The sequence below is a fragment of the Phoenix dactylifera genome, chromosome 13, assembly GCF_051530095.1.
Source record: "Phoenix dactylifera cultivar Ajwa chromosome 13, Ajwa_hap1_PhDact_Kaust_v1.1, whole genome shotgun sequence".
Classification (NCBI taxonomy): domain Eukaryota; kingdom Viridiplantae; phylum Streptophyta; class Magnoliopsida; order Arecales; family Arecaceae; genus Phoenix; species Phoenix dactylifera.
Window position 1 is genome coordinate 20227581 of NC_143202.1, and position 23680 is coordinate 20251260.

The following is a 23680-nucleotide window of genomic DNA, read 5'->3' on the forward strand; positions in this document are numbered from 1 at the left end:
ACAGCCATATAAATAAAGTCTCCTAGCCTTGTTGTGACAATTTAAGGAATAAAAAAGTGGAACCAGTTCTTCAATCAACCAATCAATTGTCTACCCTACATTGTTCCTATAGTCCTTAAACTGGACCCGTTAATGGCTCCCAAAAAAACAATGTTGTTTGATGGCTGCCTATCTCCTGATGACCGCCATAGATGGTCGCACCACAAAGATTTCTGATCGATAATATTATATCTTTGCGTGGGTGACTCTTTTGAGGAAACCAGCACGTAGTGTCCATATAACACCATTCAATGTGATGAATAATCAAAATCATAGCAAGTCAACTACATGCAAATGCTACAAAGGCTAATAGCTACTTAATCAATGAAGCTACAAAGGTCGACAAATCGACTTTACTGTGTTCCACAAGCAACTCAAACTTCATCATTACACGACAAAGCTACAACCATGGACTCAAAAGCAATATCTCCCTAAAGTAAAAAGACATTCACTTTCAGGCATGTTTGACGTTGAAAACTCAAAGACATGCATGTAATTATGACCTACCTTATAATAATTTATCTTTCTTATCCTCGCCATGCTAGGCCTATACTTGTCATGCAGTCACACGTGTACAATATGGGGCCATAATGCATGCAGGGACACATTTGGCACCGCCATGTCCCCCTCCAACATGGAATTCACAACCACCCCTCCAAATTGCACCCATGATTTGATCTTTAGCCCGGTCCAAACCCCCTATCTTTGTACCCTTCTCTATGTTTCCCTCTACCCACCCTCCTTTAAAAACATCTCCTTTCTCAATCCCTTCTCCCACTTCCACTCCCCTTCTCCACTTTATCATTACTCCCACCCTCGTCCATGTAACCCTCTCTTCACTGTCTCCCATTCTCTCTTGGATTGAAGTCTCTCAAAGATGAAGGTTAGCTCCTTCAATACCACCCCCATTATTTTTTTAGTTGGGGTTCTTTTAATTAGTTTTTCCTATGAAGCTAATCATGATAATTTTTGGTACTAATACTACTATGTAAGCTACTGGGTTGGATGCACCGCAAGTTCCGGCAGAACAGCGGCGATGTGTTCAAAGACTTCCCGGGCGGTACGCACACTTTGTCCCTCTCTTTACCTTTGAGTTGTCTTGCTGAAGCTTCAGCGAACCAAAAATGTACCCTCGGGTACATCGTACAACGCGCGCGCGCGCGCGCGAGCAGTTATTTGCGGGTGTAGTTTTTGGTACCGGGATTTGCTAATTTGCGCCGGTGTGGATCCCAGGCGGCACGTGCAACTGCCTCTCCGGGCGGCCGTCGCTCGATGAGGAACACCACCGCCGGCGCAACCACTTCAACCCCTTCCCGTCGCGGAGCCTCCGCCTCTCGGCGGCGGAGGAGTTCGTCGAAGACAGTGGCTGTGGCGGCGGCGGAGGAGGGGATGCGACGGTGGAGGAGCTATTCGGTGGTCTGCTTGCCATCGGGACCCTAGGGATCGGAGCGGGGCCGATCGAGGAGGAGGAGGCGGCGGCTGAGGAAGAGGGGGCGGCGACGCCCGCGTTCGGGAAGGCGGCGATTGTGGAGGCGATCGCGGAGAAGCAGGCGGAGGCGACGACGGAGACGGATCTGATGGTCGTGAGCGCGGAGCTGGAAAAGGTGCTGGCAATGGAGGCGGAGAAGGCCGCCGCCGCAGCGGCGGCCAGCGACCGCCTCTCCTCTGCCCGGCCCAGCCATGTTAGTGCCGGATCGGCGGCGTGCCCCCTCCAAGGATTCCTCTTCGGGTCTCCGATCGAGATCGCAGAAACCACGCCGGCGGCCAGCGGGCGGAAGGAGAGGAGAGCCTCGCTGGGGGAGCTGTTTATGAAGAGCCGGATGGCGGAGGAGGGTAGCGGTAAGAGGGAGGAGGCGACGGTGGCCGGAGGCGCAGCCTCCGCCGCCGGCGACGGGGAGGGGAGATCGACGGCGGGGATGCACCTGATGAAGAAGCTGAAGCGCCGGGGATCTCGAGTCTCCGGCGGTGGGCCGGGGGAGACATCGGCGGAGACCAAGTTCCAAAAGGTGAGGATCATGTGCAACACTACCGTCCATCAGGTGGATCTTATAAACCCTCGTGTTTTTCCCAACAAAAAAAAAAAAAAAAACTTTCCTCTCTGATTCTTGGCTGTTCTACAAACAGCAGACAGCCTTTTCCACGTATATTGATCGACACATACTAAACAGTGCGCCTAAATTACCTTCCTTGATGTGTCATGATTCAATGATTCTATGGAAGGCTGTCTGCTGTGTCATTTGTAACAGCCTAAATTAAAGAAAAATATGGGTCAATGTTTGTCCTAAGCATCAAGCCCTTCAACAAAGAAGATGTCGGAAAAAAAAAAATACCTCTCACTTTTTATCTAATGAAAACCATACATATTTTACAAATGGTATTCTTTAAAAAAAAAAAAAAACTGATACATGAATTAATTTTTGGAAATGGATTTTGAGTAATTTTTAATCACACTTTCACTCACATGAAACCATGCCAGTAATACCAAAAAATAAAAAATAAAAATAAAAAAGAAAACTTGTTGAAAGGACCATAGATGTCGAAATTGAAATTTGTTGAAATCAAATAATTGAGATGAATATTAGACCCCAGTCCACTACAAGGAATCAATTTGAGTTGGATATTGATCTTACTTGCTTTGGAGTAATGCAAAATTATCAGATCTCTTAACAAGCTTGTCTCAAATTTTAGGATACAAGATGTGCAAAAGTGTTCACAACAGGATAGCTATCTTTTTAATTTCTTGTGATGATCAGCTAACAATTTATATGGTGAGAAATGGTAGCCTTAGAAGTTGTAGCTAGAGAAGTATTAATGTTCATTGTGTCTTTTAATTATTTTTTTAGAGAACATTATTTTTGAATTATACCAACCTCTAACATATGTTACTTAGGATGTGGCCATCTAGCTTCTATAACATGTGGTCATGTGATTAAGAGTCTAACAATCATGTTTTATCATACATTTTTTTCAGACTAGTGAAACATCAATCAATATTCTTTTATTATTAACCTTGGAACTAGATAGAAAGGGCTCGATCTACCGTATGCATAAGATAGTTGAATCCATAAGCCACTATTTATTTTTCCTTTTATAAAATATCAATTTTTTCTGCCTTTTCTGCTAAAAAGCCTAACTAATGCAGTTCTTGCATAACTTGCTTAGCACCAAATCTAGATTTTTAGGAACAATCCATGATCTTTGAAGTAATTGTGGTTGGATTTTATTGGATCCATTCAGCTCCACCCGAAGTTCGGTTCTACAAGATCCATGCCTAACCTAAGTCGAGTCGAGCCCTGTCTGGTATATTCTAGAGCAAATATAAAACCGATCATTCATTATAATGAATTTTTTTAAAATTTTGAAATTTAAAATTTTTATTTTATTTTAAAGAAATTACAAATAAAAATAATGGTTATTGTTTATATTATAATGTCCTATTATAATGAAAAATAGTGAGAAATAATGATTGTTATATTTTTTTATATTATTTATTTAAAAAATATAAAATATATAAGTAAATTTATTTTATTCTATAAGCTTTTATGATAAGTAGTGATTCCAACTTGGTATCAGAGCAACGGTATTGAGTTCGAATCCTGTCTTCGCATTTTTTAATTTTATTATTAAAAATTTTATGTGTTAGGCTCATCCATTAAAAAAATTCGGTCTATATACGAAAAAAAATATATAAAATATATAAATAAATTTATCTCATCTTATCGATTTAAATTTTTAAAGTAAACGGTGATTATATTTTTTACCACTAATGGTCGGAGGATGATGGCTTTCACTCTTCCTTTCTCATCGATTCTTTTTGAGATCATTCGTGATCCATAATGGAGGTGTTGCAGGCTTGCCGTACTTTTGGTTCGGGTCTTTTGTCCTTCACTTTCTTAATTATGGTGGCATTGAACACTTTAGATATCATAAGATTCTAGACACAGGGGCCCAATGTCCGCCGTGTGATCAGTGTTGTCTTGACCACTCAATCCCAAGCTGCCGCTCACCCTTTATCGGTGTGCCATATCGGTCTAACTAGGTTGGTGCCAAAGGTCTAATCATATCTGCCTAAAGTGTCCCCCAATTGAAACCATCCACTCAACAATTTCGTGCACCTTGATTGATTGATGGTGAGGGGAAAGGTGGCTTTATTATCTGGCCAAGTAGTGAACATTGGATGGAATATGTCCTCGTAGGTGCAAGCCAAGGAGATAAACTTTATTCGATTTGGTTTGATTCGGAAATGGACAAGACTAGCTTCCAAGTTCAATCATAGACATCTAAGTTGTTATCATCAAATACTAATATAATCAGATATTGAATAGATGAAAAACCTATCAATTCTTATACCATCACAATCATTTTATTAGAAGAATCAAAAATCTACATTCAATTCTTTTTTTAAAAAAATAAATAACTTATTCAATCTATAACAAAATAAATCGAGTTAAATAGGTTAGACAGGCATAATATTTTTCTTATTAGATTTTACAAGACGAACATGGACGACAGAATCAAATCTAGGGAAAGAGCATACTAAGGTTTAGACAACTTAGATCTGTACCTACAGTGTGGAAGCAAGTAAATGTTATCTCGTGATCGACATGGATCATGAATTAGATACACAAAACCTAAGATCAACCTTCTGTTAGGGCATCAAATTGTTTGTACCTTTTTTTTTTTTTCTCCTTTGGTTTCTCTATGGTCTTTTGTCAGGTTGGGGTGGTCCTCAATCAGGCCCATTTCATCTTTTTCACCAGCAATTGAAGTCTGAGACCAGCCTGAAAGCATCAGGCTTTGAAGATTTCAGGCCCAATTAGACTTAAAACATCTGAGATGCGATTTGTTTCACTTCAATGCCCGTTTTCAGCCCTGGTTGTGGTTTCACTTTATGCTGACGAAGACACTAACCAGTTTCAACTTAGCAGATGCCTTCTAAGCCATTCTACAATCATGTTTACCGTCTAATCCCTTCTATAAGTCTGGATGAAGTAGCTGATTTAATGGTTTATCAATGTAATATGGTTTTTAAGGTAGCTTCTTGTAGCTATAAATCATAAGCCATACTCTACTTTTCTATTAGATTCTAAACAAGATTTCACAACTCGGTCTCATGAATTAAGCTTTTCATGTCACAGATCCTGCAAATCTTCCACCGAAAAGTTCATCCTGAGAACACTGCTGCAGCTAAGAAAACTGCAGGGCCAGGCAACAAAAATGGCAGCGACTGCATGCGTCGTGGTGGGGGTAATGACTGCAATGGTAGTAGGGGTTCCTTGGTGACTGGTTCCAAGAGTACTTGCAGAAAGGAAGCTATTCCAAACTTCAAGTTTTGCCCTAATGCCTCATCTCTTGCGCTCGGTGGAAGTGACTCTAATGGCAACCGCGAGCATTGGATCAAGACCGACGCAGACTGTAAGCAAAATCTTTCATAGTATGATCAAAATGCATGACCTAGTTCAGCACTTCAGTGTCCACCCAACTCTGATACTAGGCTATGTAGATTGAAATAATGAACAAGACTTCTTGTTATCACTAATTTATTACCTTAATATGCACAAATTGCCTTCACTTCATTATTTGCTTCAAATTGCACATAATTATTCACACTAGAGATTTAGAAGCATTGCACTTGCACCTATAGATATTGACGACCACATCATCTAGGACTCTTGACCACATGCTAAAGAATCCTTTGGCTGAGGTTAGGACATATACTTAAGTGTCATCTTGCAACTCATCATATATTTGTAAACACTTCGCGGCAACAGAAGGATGCCTAGGTTACCCTGTTGTGCCTGAATAAATCTTGCAAAAGAACCATTTTGCCTGGAGAGAGCCATGATTTTTTTCAGAGGTAGACTTTTTTTTTCTCTCTCTCTTTACTTGCACACTGTCTCTTGATTTAAAATGGTCAAAAATGATGATAGATATGTTACTTTGAACTTAAAACCTTAATTTTGAGAACAACTTTTAAAATTTTCTATTAAGGCATATAAATTTGACAAGTCCAAGAGAGTTTTGTTTGATTAAATGAGTCCATACATCAATAATTTGAGTTTTCTCCGGATTGCAAATCAAAGAGTAATTGATAAGAATTATTCTTTTCATAGATAAATCTTGAATAAATGATAGATATTTTGTCGGCAACACATTTCATGAAAAATAAATATCAGTAACATTACTTTCTGGCTTGGCACTCTATTTGAGAGGCTACTGATGACTGGCTTATATGTTCTGCTCTTTGACCTTCCTCTGTAGATCTGGTGTTGGAGCTGTAAAAAGGAGAGGAGGCACCAAGAAGTTTGGATTCCAAAGCAAGAAGAATGGATATCTGTAAATAACCAGAAAAAGACCTACCTGTCTACTTGAAAACTGAGTGGTATATATGAATCAATGTGTGGTTTTATGGTTCCTAGAGGACTTGGCAAAGAATAAATTTGAAAGTATATATTGGTGAGCTCTGGCATGGCTAATAAAAACCAGGCACGGTCCGCATTCAATGTTGCTTGCATAAAAAACCCTATGCACTCTTGTCTTAGTAGAGTGAGATATAGCTTCTATTATTTGCACCTATTATGTACCGTGTGCTTGATGGAAATAAGTAACACACTACTAAGCTAAATATTAATAATGGAACGTAAAAATCAAAAATTGAAGGGATTAAGCTGTCTAATATGCTGTCTACCATTTTCCTTTATATGCTTAGTATTGAATCTAGTCAGTCATTTCCTCTCTCTCTCTCTCTCTCTCTCTCTCTCTCTCTCTCTGTGCGCGCGCGCGCGCGCGCGCGCGCGCGTCATTCTTGAAACTTCACTGTTGGAGAAAGGGTTGTGATTTTATTGCCTAGTTCATGTTCAATTTAATCTTTTAGCCTATAAACATTATCATAACATGAGGACAGAAACACTTGCAGTTGTAAGTTTTTGCTATCTTATATCTTGATAAGAATTTGAACATAATGCTTCAGTCTCACACCATTTAGATTATAAACTTTGATAAAACTCGAAGGTCTTGTCAAGTTGTTGATAGACCAAAATCCTTGTATTTTTCCTCCTAAAAAGGGGGGATAGAATTAAACTTGTTTTTTGATGATGAATCAAATATAATACCAAAGTGTCACTGCTTGGAAAGTATCAATTATTCCAATAAGTGATTTCTTCATGTGCAGAAGCAATACAGGTATCATGCTGGTCAAACGACCAAACAAACCTACACTAGAATGTAAACTAGTTGGGAGTCCTTGTGCTCTTTGTTAGTGTCCTGAACCACCCCAACCTGCATTATGTAGTGTTTTCAGTGTCGAATTGTATCGAAGTTGGCAAACCTAGCACCTGTTCCACTTGTAGTAGAGCCAATCAGCAGTCGGAAAACCAAGGAAGATCCATGGGCTCTCCAAGCATGTTTATAGGCTGGTTAAAACAAAAGGAAAACAAGTTGTCATCATGGTTGCAATAGCCTCTACAATCGAGCTCAACTCCGATTATATTGCTTTCAATGACAAGATTATGGTAGTATAGTCTGTTGGCCTGAGATGAAATAGATGCCATTTAGTTGGCTGGAAGTGATGAGGGAGTTTCAAGGATTGGGAGGATAGGGAGAAGGATGCAATGCCACATGATAGTAAGGGTTAGATTTAGAGAAAGAGGAGGAACACCGAAACTAAAGAAGGAAGAGATTATAATCAAAGAACTTCAGTATTTATAAGATGAGTGATTATATTTCACATTTTTTCTCTTTTTTTTGTGAGATTAGAAAGGGCTAATCTTCACATTTTCTATTCTATACCCATCCCATCTGGCAAATGATACTACCATGTGCCACAATGAGCAACAACTTGAAGCCATATTCTTAGAGGACTAGTGAACTATCCCTAAGAATGTTGATCACTCCTGGTTACCATATCAACTGCATGTATTTTGCTGATCCTGATAACTGTATGTACTCATGGAGGCTTTTTTTTTTTCAATTCTCCATTATAGTTATGCATGGAAACCTCTCTGCTGCAGTTCTTGCTTGCTTATGTTAGCCATTAGATAATGTATATGAGAATTAATTGTTCTTGGAATGATGGAAATAGGAATTGCGTTTGTTTTCAGTTCAGGCTTGTGGGTTAACCAATATTCAGTGGCAGTATCCTGTTTCAAAATGGCAGAAAAGAATTGTAGAGATGATGAAGGCAGCTGGTTGTATTGCTCTAAGAGAAGTTTCTCCTCCTCGAGCAATCCCAATTATTCCAATTGTCAATAGTGAAAGTAAAAGGAAAATTTATTTTTAAAAAAAAAAAAACAAGAAGAAGAATACGACGAGCAGCAATATGCATGTTCACCTTCTTCCACCAATATTTTGCCTCACTTTTTTGTTTTTTGGTGTTTTCTTTCCTCAGATATTGAGAGGTCCTGCAATACTGAACTATGATGAGAACGGTAGAGTTTTCAGCAAAACCTGATGATTGTATCCAGAAGTGCAACAACTGATACAGCAATAGTTGTTTTCATTATCATCACATCAGCAAAAATGTGAGAAAATACTAATTTAAATTCAGATATGGAAATACTATGTAATTTGTAGTTACATGGCTTGGGTTGCATTAACTGACGATAGAAGCTATTTCCTTCACCCTTGCTCTATTATGTAGTTTCGCCATGAAACTCATCGATGGCTACGGTAACAAACATACTGTTAACAAGATCCTTGAATTCATGCAAATCTTGTCATTCCTACTGCTTGGGCCACCACCATCAAGCAAATCAAAAGCTTACTTAATTTGGCATGGCCATGATGGACTTGTAGAATCGAAGGGTGGCAAAGATGGAGAAAATTGTTTGCTCAAAACAGGAGGAGAAAGAGTTGACACAGCAGTCAGCTACATGGATAAGGGGTTATCAGCAACATAGAATCCAAAATGCTCTAAAGGAGACAGGAGAGAAATTGAACAAGGGAGGAGAATGAAAAGCCGAGGGTGGATAGGGAGGGAAGAAGAGATACAGGCAACCCAGTTTTCAGGCTTAGCAAGGGCAAAGTTAATCCAATTTCTGAAAAGTTATTATAATGCACAGTAAATCCTCACTACGTTTCATGGTGTAATAGCCTCTACAATCGAGCTTGATCTCTGAATCTCCTGACGGTGGGAGATTCAAGGAGTGGAGGTGCTCTTCCTCATTAGAGATGGAGGATATTAGGTTGGCTTGAAGTGAGGAGTGCAGGTACAAGGAGTGGGAGGTCAGGGAGAAGGTTAGAATGCCACATGATAGCATAGTTGTGGATTTAGATGAGTAAGAGAACAAAATAACTTTGATACAACATCCAATTGACTCTACTATTTGTAAGATGATTGGTTATTTTTCATAAAAGGAAAAACAAACTATCTAACAATTGTGGCCACGCATCTTATAGAACGACTCTCTCTCTCTCCCTCTCTCCCTCCCTCCCTCCCTCCTATATGATCTCTCTGCCATATATTCCTCTCTTTTAACTTATCTGGCAACTGCTTATTTGCGGGTCACATAAATCCAGGGCAGTATCATCATGTTGTCACCTTGCAATGCTCTAGGCAATCTTTTTTTGGACATTTTAAACCACTGTCAAACATAAAGCCAAGCCTCAGGTCTGCAATTTTTTAACCTGAGACTTGGCTTTATGTTTGACAATGGTTTCAACTACTGCCATACATTTCAGCTGAAACAACTAATTGACTTGATATTACTTCAAGTGGTGAACCTCGAAGTGCTATGTTTCGTAATTTAATTTCAGGATCAGCCATGCTCATTTCAGAAGCCAAACCTGAGCTTGAGCCACTCAATTGAGGACCTTTTAGTTCATAACGGTTCCTCTAAATAATTCTCAGAAGGATATAATGTCAGTCAAGAAAAATATGGATTAACTAGTTTGAAATATGTGATGCAGCCTTCATTGAGATTTTTGCTAAAACTAGACAGATAATGTCATTCGCTTATAAACCTTTGAAATAATACATTCATATTGATCATCTCCTACGATGATTATCTATGATGCATCCCATCGTAACAACATACACCCTCTTAAATGGATAAACAATGTCAATACAGCGTGTGAGGAATAGTTCAAAAAGTTTCATAGCTGAATGGCATTTTCTTACAACAACAAATATAACAGGAGGAAATTTTAGAAATACTATGAGATTTTGTATGGACTTGCATGAAGAGCCAGAGCTAGCAGGAGCTGTCCATGAATTCTACCATCAACTCCTGCACCATACCTCTATCAGGCATCTTTCCTGCAGCACCATAGACCGGAGCAAGTCCACCAGTGATTGGACCTGGGTTTTCCTTCACCTAGATATTAAAAAAAAAATTAAAGAAAAAATAATAAGGCACACCAACTAAAAAATTAGAAATGATATTCTAAAAAGACTTACAGTTTTAACAGAATCTTTAAGATCTCTTAGGAAGTCTACAAACACTGGAACATGCTGAAGTGTCGCACAGATATGAAGACTGAGAAGAATTAAAGGAACACTATTAATATCACAAAATGAATCGTATAGGAAATATAATTATAGATAAGATGCAGTGTGTAATGTGTTGGAAAGAAAGCCTACCTGTTAGGTCTCTGCAAGGCATTCAAATGCCACCCCTTTGATGACATTATATCATTGACCTCAAAGATGTCAACATCACTGGAGCCAAAAGCCACAACTGTCATGTGTGGCTTTCCAACAACAAACAGCTCTGGAATCTCCTCTATCCTGTGCAAAACCAGAAACTTCAAAATTTGCAGATCTCGCATGCAACTATTATTATGAAAAGCACCATTTACCCTTTCTGTATCTTTTCGGATACTTCCATGATCTGCCTTGTATTCTCCAAGTATCCTGAAACGATGATTTAGTGATAAAAGGAAGCTTGATGAAGAAATTGATTAACTTCAATACGAAACAGTGAATGCATTACCATTCAGTCCTAATGACATCATAGCTGCCCAGGCCCCGGCAATCAGTCCACCAGGTCTGCTTCCAGCAATGGTAGGGGAAACATAAAGCCCACCAGACCACTCAGTGACTGTTTAAAGATAAGCAAACAAGTATCCTTAGGAGCAGTTAATCTATTGAAACAGATTTTATAAACATGTAAAAGAAACGCATGGCCATTTTCAATTATATATGTGAAATTAACATCAGGCTAGCCACCAGATATGATGAGACAATTTTAAGTAGCATGTATTTTACGGTGTTCTTTTTCTTATCTTTTATGTGTTCTACAACAGAATATACAAGGATGGTATCCCCAACTATCAATCTCCATGATATCATCTGCAACAAACATAACATCCCCATTGTACTTTATACATAGTTTTACTCAGATGCAGTTAATGTGGGGTACTAAAAATGAAATCTTTATACAAGGAACCGTCTTAAAACTCTTTTATATTTCACAGTGGACAGTGCATTATCAGATCTTCAGAGTTTTCACAAGACTTATCAGTATCTTGGAATTTAATGACCCAAGAGGGGGGTTGGGTTGGTGCAAAGTTGGTTGTTGAACAGAAAGAGGATGTCACGTTATTCTACAGCAAGTTCTGCATATGTGAGGGTCCTAAAATCATCTTCCTTTAACACATAGGCTTTTGAGTCTTGTCCAATACAGCAAAGAAGAACTAACGATGATGCAACCAGAAGTACTCATTCCTCAAGTTTCAATATTAGGCGCAAACCTTTCATATAGGAGTTTAGACTGATGAAATATCACAGAGCACAAGAATCAAAAGAAATCATCTTCACAGATTAAGCATTAAACACTAGATAAGAAAATTAATATATAACTTACCTGCAACAAATTGGTGCTGTTGAAGATGAATAGCCAATAACCAGGATATGCATTGCACAGAAGGAACAAAAACAACAGTTAGTACCAAATCATTAAAGGTGAATACAAACAAGACTATAGCATACTATTTAATTGTTTTTCCTCTGTTGGGATAACATGTTGAAAGTATCCTCTACTTTCTGCTGCAGACTACTTTCCATCTGACAGCATATACAGAGCCTATTTGGCTTAAGAATACATAATGACTTCATACATAAGAAATTCATGTATAGCCAGGTCAGGAGTATCAGCCAAAGGTACAAGTTGAAAATGCATGACTCCATTTTATGCTTGCAAAAGATCATCAAGCCACATACGATATTTTTGATACATCTCAGTGAGCATTACATCTTTCTGAGCCAAATGGGCATGCTAAGCATAAACATTGAATTATGAGATTTATGAAATTGGTTTATCATAGCAACTATATGACATTCCACAAATGACCAACATAACATGAGTTTTCTCTTTCATTCCTTCAACAAAATGTCTTTGTTGAGTCTAAAGGTTACCTTAGTAGACATAAAGTAAAGTCATAATGGAGGCTGATAGCTCACTAACACGAGCCAGCCTTTAGAAAATTATCAACTTTGGATTCTAAAGTCCTGTAAACTTTTTTGCATTGGATCTGGCTATGATCATGTCTGAACCAACAGCCCAACTCATTATCTGTTTGTAGGAATTTAATATGTTAAAATGTACAGTACATATCCCATCTGCATTCCAATTTATTATTAATCAGGGCTTTTGATAAACATCGTCAAATTTAAGATGGAATTCATTCAAAATAAAGCCATGGTCATCAGTTCTATTAGGTGGAAACTACTAGAAGTCATAGTAATGCAAGAGATATCACAAATATGAACATTGAGTCATCAATCAATCAGTCCGGGTAGTAAAAGGTCATTTAGCAATGAAAGCAAAGATATTAGATAAAAATATTAATAAAGCCAATGATTTATTACGTATATTGTCAAGTTGTTAAATATTCTATTGCAAATTTAGAACTCAGATCAAATCCAAGAAGTAAAACCAAATCCCGGATACAAACCAAATTAGCTTGTTGCATTTGTGGATGAATCTTGCTCGATTCAATGTGAATCTAACACATGCATAACCATGAGATGAATGGCAAAGAAGCATTAGTAGGAAAATAAGGCAGATGACGTTTTCTGACTATGTTTATGCTTTTCTTTTGCAAGCATATGAAGCCAAAGACTAAAAGCTCAAGTTAGAGACCATGATTTAGCTACTATAAAGCAAGGCTTGAAATACCACAGTATGGGGGTGTACTAGTCATGTAGAAGTATAGTACGGGGTCCGATACTGAGACACCGAACCTTGCTTCAGCCTTATCCTAACCCTTACAGATCCCCTCTCCATAGATTGTCCTACATCAGTTTGGTATCAGAATTTAGGTTAAAGGACAGTCCTTGTATCAAAGTAAAGAGGTATGCTAATGCCAGAACAATGTGAGAGTTATTGATCAACATGCATGGAAGACCTGATTAGTTGTTGGACTCCGCATGAGACAGTTATTCTAATTCAAGGCACAGTTCTGTGTGGACTTATTCATGAGAATATCAATCCAAGGGATTTGTAAGTGGATATCATATACAAAGTATCAAAGCACCGAAATGCCAAGGACTTCGTGAAGCCCATGAAGAAGACATGAAGGTGAAGACGATAACAGCTTCAACCAAGAAATTTTCTCGGTGTGAAAGTCAAGTTGAGGAAAGTATTACGTGTTCAAGAAGGGAAGGCAGAGCCAAAGAAGGAGATGGCCCTATCACTTGAAGAAGCTCATAATGAATGCCGTAATCAAGATAGACATAGAAGAAAATCACCAGGATTGTAACATTATCTTTGAACAAGCAGCCTCAGTCGGTACATCATCAAACACATTCAAGATCAAGGAAATTCCACTCAAGAGGATATTTATGAGAGTTATGATCATAAGGTTGTTTATGCCAGGTCTGAAGAATTGCTAATAAGTATAGAAGTTAAGGAGGTTTCAGCCTTGCTTCCCAAGACCCTATAGAACCCTTCCCTTGTCTATCCTACATCAAAAGTACAGTCAATTTTCAAACCTTGCTATTAAGAGACAACAAGCCATTCACGTTGTGCAGTTATAAAATGCTTGTGGAAAGGGAAACACTGAAATAACCAAGCAGCTTTGAGATTTGATGAATGCGAAAATACTTGTGCCTACCAACACCATCAAAAAGACAAGAAATCTGTTTCCACATGACACAGATTTTGAATGTGAAAAAAGTGAACCAGATGACATAACAATAATTGCTCAAAGACGAACTGCAAAGACCAAGCAATGTGACTATATGTTTCTTCTCTTTTGATATAACCAGAACTCAGGTTCATTAAACTATAGAATGTCAGCAAAAAATTTCTCAAGAGCTACACAACCATAGCACATAGCTGGCACAATACAAAAGAAAAACAACAAAGTCGAGAAGAAATTATGAAATATCTATGTATACATATCCATATGCAAATACAGGATAGCATGGCAATATAAACCCATATTTACATAATTGCAAATAGATAATACACATATATATGCCAAGAATTTCATATGGCCTTTCAATAAACTAGTGGAAGTAACAGTTAGAAAATTTCAATACTGATGGAATATATTTCAAGACAATTCAGAAAATTACTTGATGGTTCACCTTAATATGATCAAGAAATAATAAAAACAAATCAGAACAGCAAGAATTATTATCTCAACATAATAATGTACCATTTCATAAGAATTACTGCTTTTGTTTAGGAAAAATGTTTATAAATTGGTACACAAATTTCTAGGATTAGTTTCCTAGAAATTGTTTTGGGCCAATAATAATGGTATGACAAGCCAGGTTTACAGGCCATGGACCAATAGGTTTACTGGTCTTCCTATAAACTATTTTGCTTGCACTAACTAAAAACATAGGAGGTACACAGGTCAGACTAAGCAATCCATGCACTGATGCACCCCTTGTCTTTTCTCCTTTCTCTCTTCTTTTTCTTGATTTATTGTTTCTGCAAAATAGAATGTTGTATTGTAACTTTAAGCTCTACTATACCTCTAGTCTAGACCTGAGCAAATTCAGCCAGCCCGCCCAGCCTGATTTTGGGTGGGATTGGACGGGCACTTCTGCTACAATCAGCCCCAGACTCCAATATATAGGCTCACTCATGATCATGGCCAGGCCTAGACTCTAGAAAAATTAAATACAACTGGCCCAACCAACAAAGTATTATTTTGATTCACATAAGAAAATATGTATATCATGTTAATGCTTTTCTTAGTCCTAATCTAACTGGACAAAGGTGGAGAGGTTCAACCCAGATGTCGATCCTTTGGTCTTGTTTTCATTTCCCTCTGTCTCTCTCTTTCTCTTGCAGTTGAGATCACCCTCTCCTCCCTCTCTCTATCTTCCAATCCCTCGCTCTCCTTCCTAGTGCTGTAGCCAGCCAGTCCAAGTTTGTCTCTCTCCCTCTCTTTCTCTCTATCTCTCTCCATCACCAACTACTAGTATCATCAACCACCAGGCATCATCGCCCCGGCTCCCATCACTGCCACTGTTACTAATCCAGAATATTTCCAGGCTTTGGATCTAGGCAATGAGGTTTAGGCCAGACTGGGTTGAGCTCAGGCCTGTCAATTTGTCATCAAATTGAGCTTAAGCCGTAATAGTTGTCAGAGGCCAAGGCGTCCCAGGCTCAGGCCCAAAGAATTCATGTTGATAATTACAGCCTTACATTAGTCTGATCTATCTGTATAGAAGATTACTGCCCTTTAGGCAAAACTAACCTAATAACAAGGAAAAGCAAAATGGACTTTAAGTCCCAACATAAACAATAATTTGTGAATTGACATGCAAGAATAAGAGGATTTATTTTATTTGCCATGATACTCAGTGCTTGTAACACCTACAATAAAAAAAAAAATATGGCTGTCGACGTAAGTCATCCTGATATTTCATGGTTTAGTTTTGCTTGCACTGAATTATTAAAAACTTAATCATCTAAAAATAACTATTGAATCCCTATTTTAGAGCAAACCAAGCAGTATTAACTCAAGACGAAGTACCTTGTCTAGTGATGGTTCCAAAACTGTGTCAAAATGCATAATAATCTTAAGTGTGAATTTTGGTCTATTAAATCAGTCGATTCAAAGATTGCAATTACATTAATAAGAAGAAACCAATTATTCCAAAATATTCCCATGAAAAAATAATTATATCAAGGAATCTGTAAGCAAAATATTCAGTAGACCCAAACTCAACATAAAGGTTATCTCATTTAAACTTTGAAATATTACCTTTCGGAGTTCATGGTTTCTGTAAAGAACTATGCTTGTGCCCTTAGGACCTAATCCATACTTGTGCACATCAATAGAAATTGATGTAACTCCTTTTACAGAAAAATCAAAAGGAGGAATTTGGTACCTGCATAAGAAATGATTCACTAAAATCATAATAGAGGGCATGAAGACAGCCACAGGTCGATATGTTGGCTCCCCACAAATTAAGTGGTTAAATTCACAAAGTTGACCAAAGAAGATAAAAACTGAAAACCCAAAATATTGTGATCCATTGATTCAAGTTACTTCTAGAAAAAAAATATAAATGAATGACCCTTATCCCATAACCGAGCAAAAAAATAACCATAAAGATAAGTTTTACTTGTCATATACTTTTACAGTAGAACAATAGGCAGGTCACAAAATCAGGTTGTCTGCTGTTTAAATCATTAATTGAAAACAAAGGAAAATTTATGACTTTATATTGGTTTAGAGAGTGCGTGTGTGTGGTGCACCATTAATTTCCTAGTTGAACATAGGAAACCACAAAGACAAATATTTTTTTTGTAAAAATATCTGTATCTGCAACATGTTCTGCAACTTTTTGCAAGGCACATTACTGAGGCTTAGAGAGAACTTCCTTAGACCATTATCAGACTTTCATGCAAGATGATAGGAAGAGCAGGAATATGAGTAATGAAGATACAAAGATGGGCATGCTGAAGTTTATAAACATTCAATATAAGAACAGTTTCAGTTTTGAAGGAATTGGTCGTGCATAGTAGCCAATCATGAACGGGATTCAGATTAAGGCTTTCTGCAGACATTTATATTGGGGAAATTCATGTCCACCTCAAAATGTGGCTGGTGAGACATGTTGTCGAGATTTTTGCCTCAAACATCATAAGCTTATGCAAAGTTACTACAACTTTAAATGCAAAAAGAATCCCTTCAAAGTGAGTAAATTGCAGACTAAAAAGCAGATCTCGCCTCAAACATAATAACCTTATGCGAAGTTACTTTAACCATGCTGTGCAAAGAAAAGCCCTTTATAGTCAGTATGTTCAAGAATAATTTCTTTCATGAATGAGCAACAAATCAATAGCAAGTTTTAGGTTTTCACTGCAAGATACAAGATCAAGAATCTTGCAATGGATACCTTCCAACAAACATTGTATATGATCACCAAATAATACTTGGCTATGTTCTAGGGCCGGGTAGCCCTCTCGGCCCTGCCCGGCTAGCTCAAGCCCGAAGCCTTTTGGGCGGGCTTGCGCCAAGGTCTCAGTCCCACCAGGCCAGGCCATGCTTGCAAAATAAGTTTATTAAATGGGCCACACAGGCTTGGGGATTAAATTCCAACTCGAGCCCGAAATTATTTAACCTTATGTTTTTACGATTAGACCCAAGGTTTTTGTTGATGTGCAAACTTAATGGGAGAAGATCTAGCGTCTCAAAGTACCTTATTTTAGTTGAGTATCGAAATTGTTGTTGGCAATATTTAGCTATTCATGTTTAACATTTTTAAAAGCATTTTTAGCATTTGCTACAAATTGGAAAAAATGGTCAGGAAGTCTGTGGCCTGGCCCAAAGCTCGAAGCCCAAGAAAGGCCGAGCTTGGGCCTAGAAAGTAGGCTTGAAGGCAGGGGCTAGGCCTAAGCAAACTGTGTTCACCTTTGGAAAAGCCCACAGCCTAGCCTATGAACAGGTCTATTCCAGAGTTCCCAAATATGAAAATGTTTGACAATTATTCTTAGTGCAACTGAAGTGAGATGCTTCTTGTATTCTCATCGACGAAACCAAAGTAAAATTAGCAAAGACAGAGATGGTTGTACCATACATAGCTAAAACTTGCATTGGGAGGTAATAAATTTTGATTTCCCATTCTATAATACTTAAATTGTACCACCATTTGGTGAATTAGCAGTGATAGGTGCTATAGTCAAAAGGACGGCAAACAGTGAAAGTTGACCAATGGACAGAAGGTTACTGCATTATGTGATGATAGGACATAAGCCACCCATGTGGCATTTCGTTTGCCAATTCAAATAGAAAAAGAATAATGGTGGTTATAATTATGTATAAAATGATGATGATAATTGAATAATTCCGAGAAAATGGGAATGTTCAATAGAAAATACCCGAGCTTACGAGCAAATGGCAATACAAAGCCACCAAGACAAAGATCAACATGGAAGCAAATGCCACAACTAGATGCCAATTCACCAAGCTCCTGAGTAGAAGGAATTAGTAAATAAACTAGAATCAAACAATAAATGATGGTTGAAGAATACCAAAAATCTCTGGTAATAAAGCTCATCACAATCTCAATAAGCATAGCTAGTAAGACAAACTAGAACAATATGACGTACTTCAATAGGATCAATGATGCCATGTGGGAACCCTGGTGCAGATCCAATAATCTGGCAGAATGCAGAAGCTGGTTAGTTTAAATGAAGTCATGTATTCTGTGTTAAGAAAAAATAACAAAAAAATGCAGGTTTAATCCGAGTATCTCCATAAGCAAGTCATAACAACATATCCAAATCTTTTGTACAATGTGGGTGGTAATTCTGGTTATACCATATTAGAAATATACAAATCAACTAGATGATAACAGTTTCACCCTGCTTACAGACTGGGTTTGGCCACTTTTTGGTTTCTTTCACTTTCTAAGATCCATAACGAACATGGTCTCTTAATCAGGTGACAAAATGAGATTCAGATTCAAACTGAAGGATCCAAAGTCACATGACTCAGATTCGAACTGGTGGGTACTCAACAAAGAAATACATTAAAACTCTACAGAAAGTTTTCTCTTCTTTAGTGTTGGGGAGAGGTGGGGGTGGTGGTGGAAGAAGAAGGAGAAGAAGGAGAAGAAGAAGGAGAAGAAGAGGAAGGAGAAGAAGAAGAAGAATTAGCCCTTTAATTCCTTTGTGATTAATTATGAATCTGTTACAGGAATGCTCTTCATTGACATTTAAAAATTAGCCCTCTAACCTGTTTGGCTCCTTCCTAACAAAAAAAAAAGAATATAGGCCGAAAGAAACAAGCAAAGAAAAAGGGAATGTTCTCAGTCCGTCAAAATACAAAAAGAAACTGCCTATTTAAATATAAGAAAGATTGCAATATATGGCTCTTGCTTCCACATAGCTGTTTTTCCAGTCATTCAGAGTCTTTCAAATTTCAAAATTCTAACTTCTTGGAATAAAATAAACAACTGTCAATAAAAGAGGGGTTGATCTGGAGAACTATCAGGTCAGAGAGCAGGAAAGCTTTGGAATTTCAAAGTTCAGTACTTTTAGAGGTACTTGACTTTCAACAAAGTCATGATCTCCTTGAAACAAAAGCAAGAGGAAACACAAAAAGATCCCTAATTTGCAGAAGATTATCTTGAAAATTGAAATGGTACGAGATCAATATAATGTGTAAGCATTTCACTTGATAATAGAAGAATTAAGTCCCAGGAAGCCTTTATAGCACACCTACATAGAAGCTAAAGTATACAGCTAACATAATACTTCAATACATGAAGGAATAGAAGACCTAGAACTGAGAAGCCAGGAGTGCAAGCTTGAAAGCATATGTGAATGAAAATTAGTTAAAGGAACAGTAAATATTGCATTTCTAATTCTTCAAGGTCACATAAGGAACTGAACTTAGATATGGAGATGAATATAAGAATTTGCGTGATTGGATATCTTCCATGACTATGAGCATGATACATGAACTATGACATAAACACATACCATTATCGTGTTCCGATTGATGTATCGCCTGATCCCTTTAACATCTGCAACAAATTCTTTATTTACAGGAACACGCCATACCTTAATGTTAAAATATTGTGCAGCTTTGTCATATGCAGAATGTGCAGACTCAGGAATTACCCTATAATTTCAGAGATAAATAAACATTAAATAAACTGTGAAATCCTTATCATACTTCTAAACACGTTAAAGATATCATGGCAACTTGTAACACACATTTCTGGTTTTGTTATTCCCTTTTTTGCTCTCATATAGTCACGTGATGTTTTAACAGCTAATAATATACTTTCAGTCCCTCCTGATGTCATGTTGCCACAGATTTGTCCTCCAGATGTATTCTCTTTACTGCCAAGAAGTGCAGCTGTCATGGCAACCACTTCTCCCTCAAATTGTGCCACGCTTTGGAATACATCCTGATGCAATGGATTGGTATGTGAAAACCTGAAATGAGAAAGCTTAGATGGTAACATAAATATAGACAGAACCACATTATTTACAAACAGATGGTAAATAATAGAAGCAAAAATGAAAATACATGATAAATTATAATGCTTTTTTTAACCAAGGCATCCTACTGCTTGATCGTCAGCTTTCTGGTAAATGAACCAATAAATTGAATGAGCAGGATTGAGCCATTGAGCTTACGACCAAAATAATACAAAACCCATGAAACGGGTATCTAGTTAAATCATATCTAACAAATTCTAAATGTAAGTAGGCTGAGTTCTTTCAAAGAAGACTTGGCACTCAATGAACTCATGAGCTGCAAACTAGTTCTATCAGTTAGCAATATTGAGAGCAAAAGAAAATCACGTAGCTCAGTGACTGCACTCTTGATTCTCACTTTCATATAGAACACCAATCAAATAAATTTTTCATTAGCATCAGGTGCAACATAAATTGTATGTGAGTATTTATGAAGAATGGGGATTCCATGGATCAACAAATGTGCAACATCAACTTTATGTGTGAACAACATCAACTTCATCAATGTAATTCCACAACAATGAAAAAGTACACCTGATGCAAAAGGTTTGGATAAATGAGAGAAATGTCTCTGTTTATCACCAGAGCCATAAAACATGGATCCAGGATTTAAGAACAGTCATGAAGGATGATCAAGAGGGAATATAGCATGTAGAGAGTACTAAATTGGCGCATGAGAATGATCTTGTCTTTGACACACCAGTAGATCAAAAATGAGATAACTATAATATTTCTTACTAACATTGAGTATGACTCATTTGTCAAAGCAAAATGGCCCTCGGACTCACTTCCCCCGATATATCTGCATTTAAATTTGTGAACAGCTTAGATATAAGTACAGAAGCAATGAATGAATAATGGGTACAAATCAAAGTTCTTGCATTGCACGTAGTAACTTTATCTGTTAGAGGCAGACATACACTGTACCGGAGCATTTTCCTTGCCAAGCCACATCCTTACTTTTCACATCTTCCAGTTCCTCAATAACTTGTCTTCCAAGTCCAATATTTGGCAACTCAGTTCTCCAGTTATCCCTTTTAGACTTACTTCCAGATTGTAATTTGTCCACAACCTGATGAAATACTTTGCTAATAAGTTAGTTACAAAAGTTTAAAAATATATATATATTGGGATTTTATTCAGTAAATTGGAAACAAGAAAAAACAAAAAAAAGACTAACATTTTCCGTATGCAATAGACAGAAAAGATGCACTACATGCAAGAACATGAACGTAGGAAATCGACCATTTATGCAGTTCTGAAATAAGCATTTTGGACAGGATGCCATTCTTTGAAATGCCAACTGCAGCCTATATATATATATATATATATATATATATATATATATATATATATATATATATATATATATATATATATATATATATGTATGTATGTATGTATGTATATGTATGTATATCCATGGTCAACTCGACTAATTATTAATATTCCACAATGGTAACCAATTCTTAGTCATGTTTCAAGCAACCAAAATCAAAATTTAAACCGGATAAGAACTGCAAGTTGGCTCCTTTTTTGCTCAGTAACTTCCAATCAAACAAGTTATACTTCCATTCATCTACATGACCCTTTGTCTGAGACAGCTCAATTCACACGAAGGTCTCTCTCGCAACCATATAAAAATCCAAATTCACCAAGAACCTCAACAGATTAAAAATTTGAAATTAAAGGACATTGATTCAAACAACACACTCCATCCAATCTTTTTTATCGAAATTGGACTGCACTGAAATGCAGGAAGGTGCGCAGACAAATAAAAGACATCCCTCTGTCTCCAAACACCAGAATCATCAACCCACTTCATTTCAGCCGATCCACATGGCAGGAAACCATCAAAACCAACTCAAAAGACAAAAAAGAGCACTGACCTTTCTCCTCTCGGATTCGATGTAGCCGCTGACGCCGGGGATCAACCTGCTCCAATCCAAGAATGTCAGGCCAGAAAACAGAGCAATCCACAAGAATGCATTCAAAAAGGGTACAGGGAGCACGAGAACTCACTTGACGGAGCTCATTAGGAACCCTAGGACCGCGGCTTTAACCCCTTTCTCCTGGAGGACGCCAAGGAGGGAGTGGAGAGCCCGGGCGAGGAGGAGGGCGAGGAGGGGGGAGAGGAGGAGTTTGATCGGCTCGTACTGGGAGAGGAAAGAGTTGGCCGAGGCGCGGAGACGGAGCACCAAGTCCTCCATGGCGTCCATCGGTAAATAGAAGACTGGAAGAGGAGGCGCGGAGATCGAGGTGAGAGGAGGAGAGTTGGGTATATATGGGGTTGTGGGGCGATGAGTTCAACAGAGAAGGGCAGAGCCAAGAAACAGAGATGGGATGAGGTCTTCGTATAATGCGCGTTGGGTTTGTTCTTTCCCGTAGGGGACACGCCTGCAGTATATATAATAATAAAATGGTGAGATTACCTCTTGAGAATTGGATTCTCTGTAAACATGGAAGTGGATCATATTGGGTTTGGATTCTTTCTGATCCACCTTGTACCTTATAGCCACTTCATTCATCTCTGTCTCTCTCATAATATGCCATACTATATCGAACTTTTGAGGCGCTATACTATACTATACTATACCATACTATATTTAAATTTGGTATCAAAACGGTATATCTTACTCTCTACCTTAATAAGTACTAGGCAATTGAAGTTCTATTACCTATTTAACCATACTCTATGGGCTCATTTGGTTCTTGGGAAGCATTTTCCCACCTCGGAATATGATTCTTGGGAAATAGATTCCTAGGTAGAGGATGCCTAGGAAAGTACTTTTGGCATGTTTGGTTGACCATGGGAAAGTGACAAATTTCCAAAGTGCTTATGTTTGGTTGACTATCCACTTTCCTGAGAAAGTTATGTATAATTCCTATTATGCTCTTAATAAAAATTAGGTTTTTAATGCTTCTTTAATGCTGAAGCGCCTTTTTGGAAAAAAATAAAAATAGAGTGATTCCCGCCACATAGCAAAGTAACTTTTCCATGAAATGTGGGAATCATATTCCGATAGAAATACAACTTTCTCATCTCTCTTCTTTGAAAACTCCAACCAAACAAAAGACATCTCATTATTTTCCCATTGACCATACTTTCTCCCTTCTTTTCCCACGAACCAAACGAGCCCTATAAAAATTCCAAGGCTGGGGGCATAATAAAAACCTTGAGAAATAACACCACTCTAAGACTTGAATCCCTAACCTCTCACTTGAAGCGATAA

The 23680-nt window shown here is 37.8% G+C and overlaps 2 protein-coding genes across 2 annotated transcripts; one reads left to right on the forward strand and one right to left on the reverse strand.

The window, feature by feature from the left end:
• The first annotated feature begins 740 nt into the window (after positions 1–740).
• LOC103720272 (protein LAZY 1-like) lies at positions 741–6499 on the forward strand. The gene is made up of 5 exons (XM_088709543.2): positions 741–922; positions 1033–1099; positions 1273–2045; positions 5178–5454; positions 6301–6499. Exons 1-5 carry the CDS (start codon positions 917–919, stop codon positions 6318–6320), a joined length of 1143 nt encoding a protein of 380 aa, XP_088565669.2. The 5' UTR covers positions 741–916; the 3' UTR covers positions 6321–6499.
• Positions 6500–9957: 3458 nt separating this feature from the next.
• On the reverse strand, positions 9958–22831 carry LOC103720273 (sphingosine-1-phosphate lyase-like). Its single transcript, XM_088709540.2, has 15 exons — positions 22470–22831; positions 22337–22382; positions 21368–21519; positions 21190–21249; positions 20178–20402; positions 19941–20082; positions 18564–18614; positions 18333–18424; positions 16210–16336; positions 11844–11859; positions 10971–11078; positions 10837–10891; positions 10619–10765; positions 10436–10514; positions 9958–10352 (listed from the first exon to the last, which is right to left on the reverse strand). The coding sequence occupies exons 1-15, from the start codon at positions 22664–22666 to the stop codon at positions 10230–10232; spliced, it is 1620 nt and encodes a 539-aa protein (XP_088565666.2). The 5' UTR covers positions 22667–22831; the 3' UTR covers positions 9958–10229.
• Between the last annotated feature and the right edge of the window lie 849 nt (positions 22832–23680).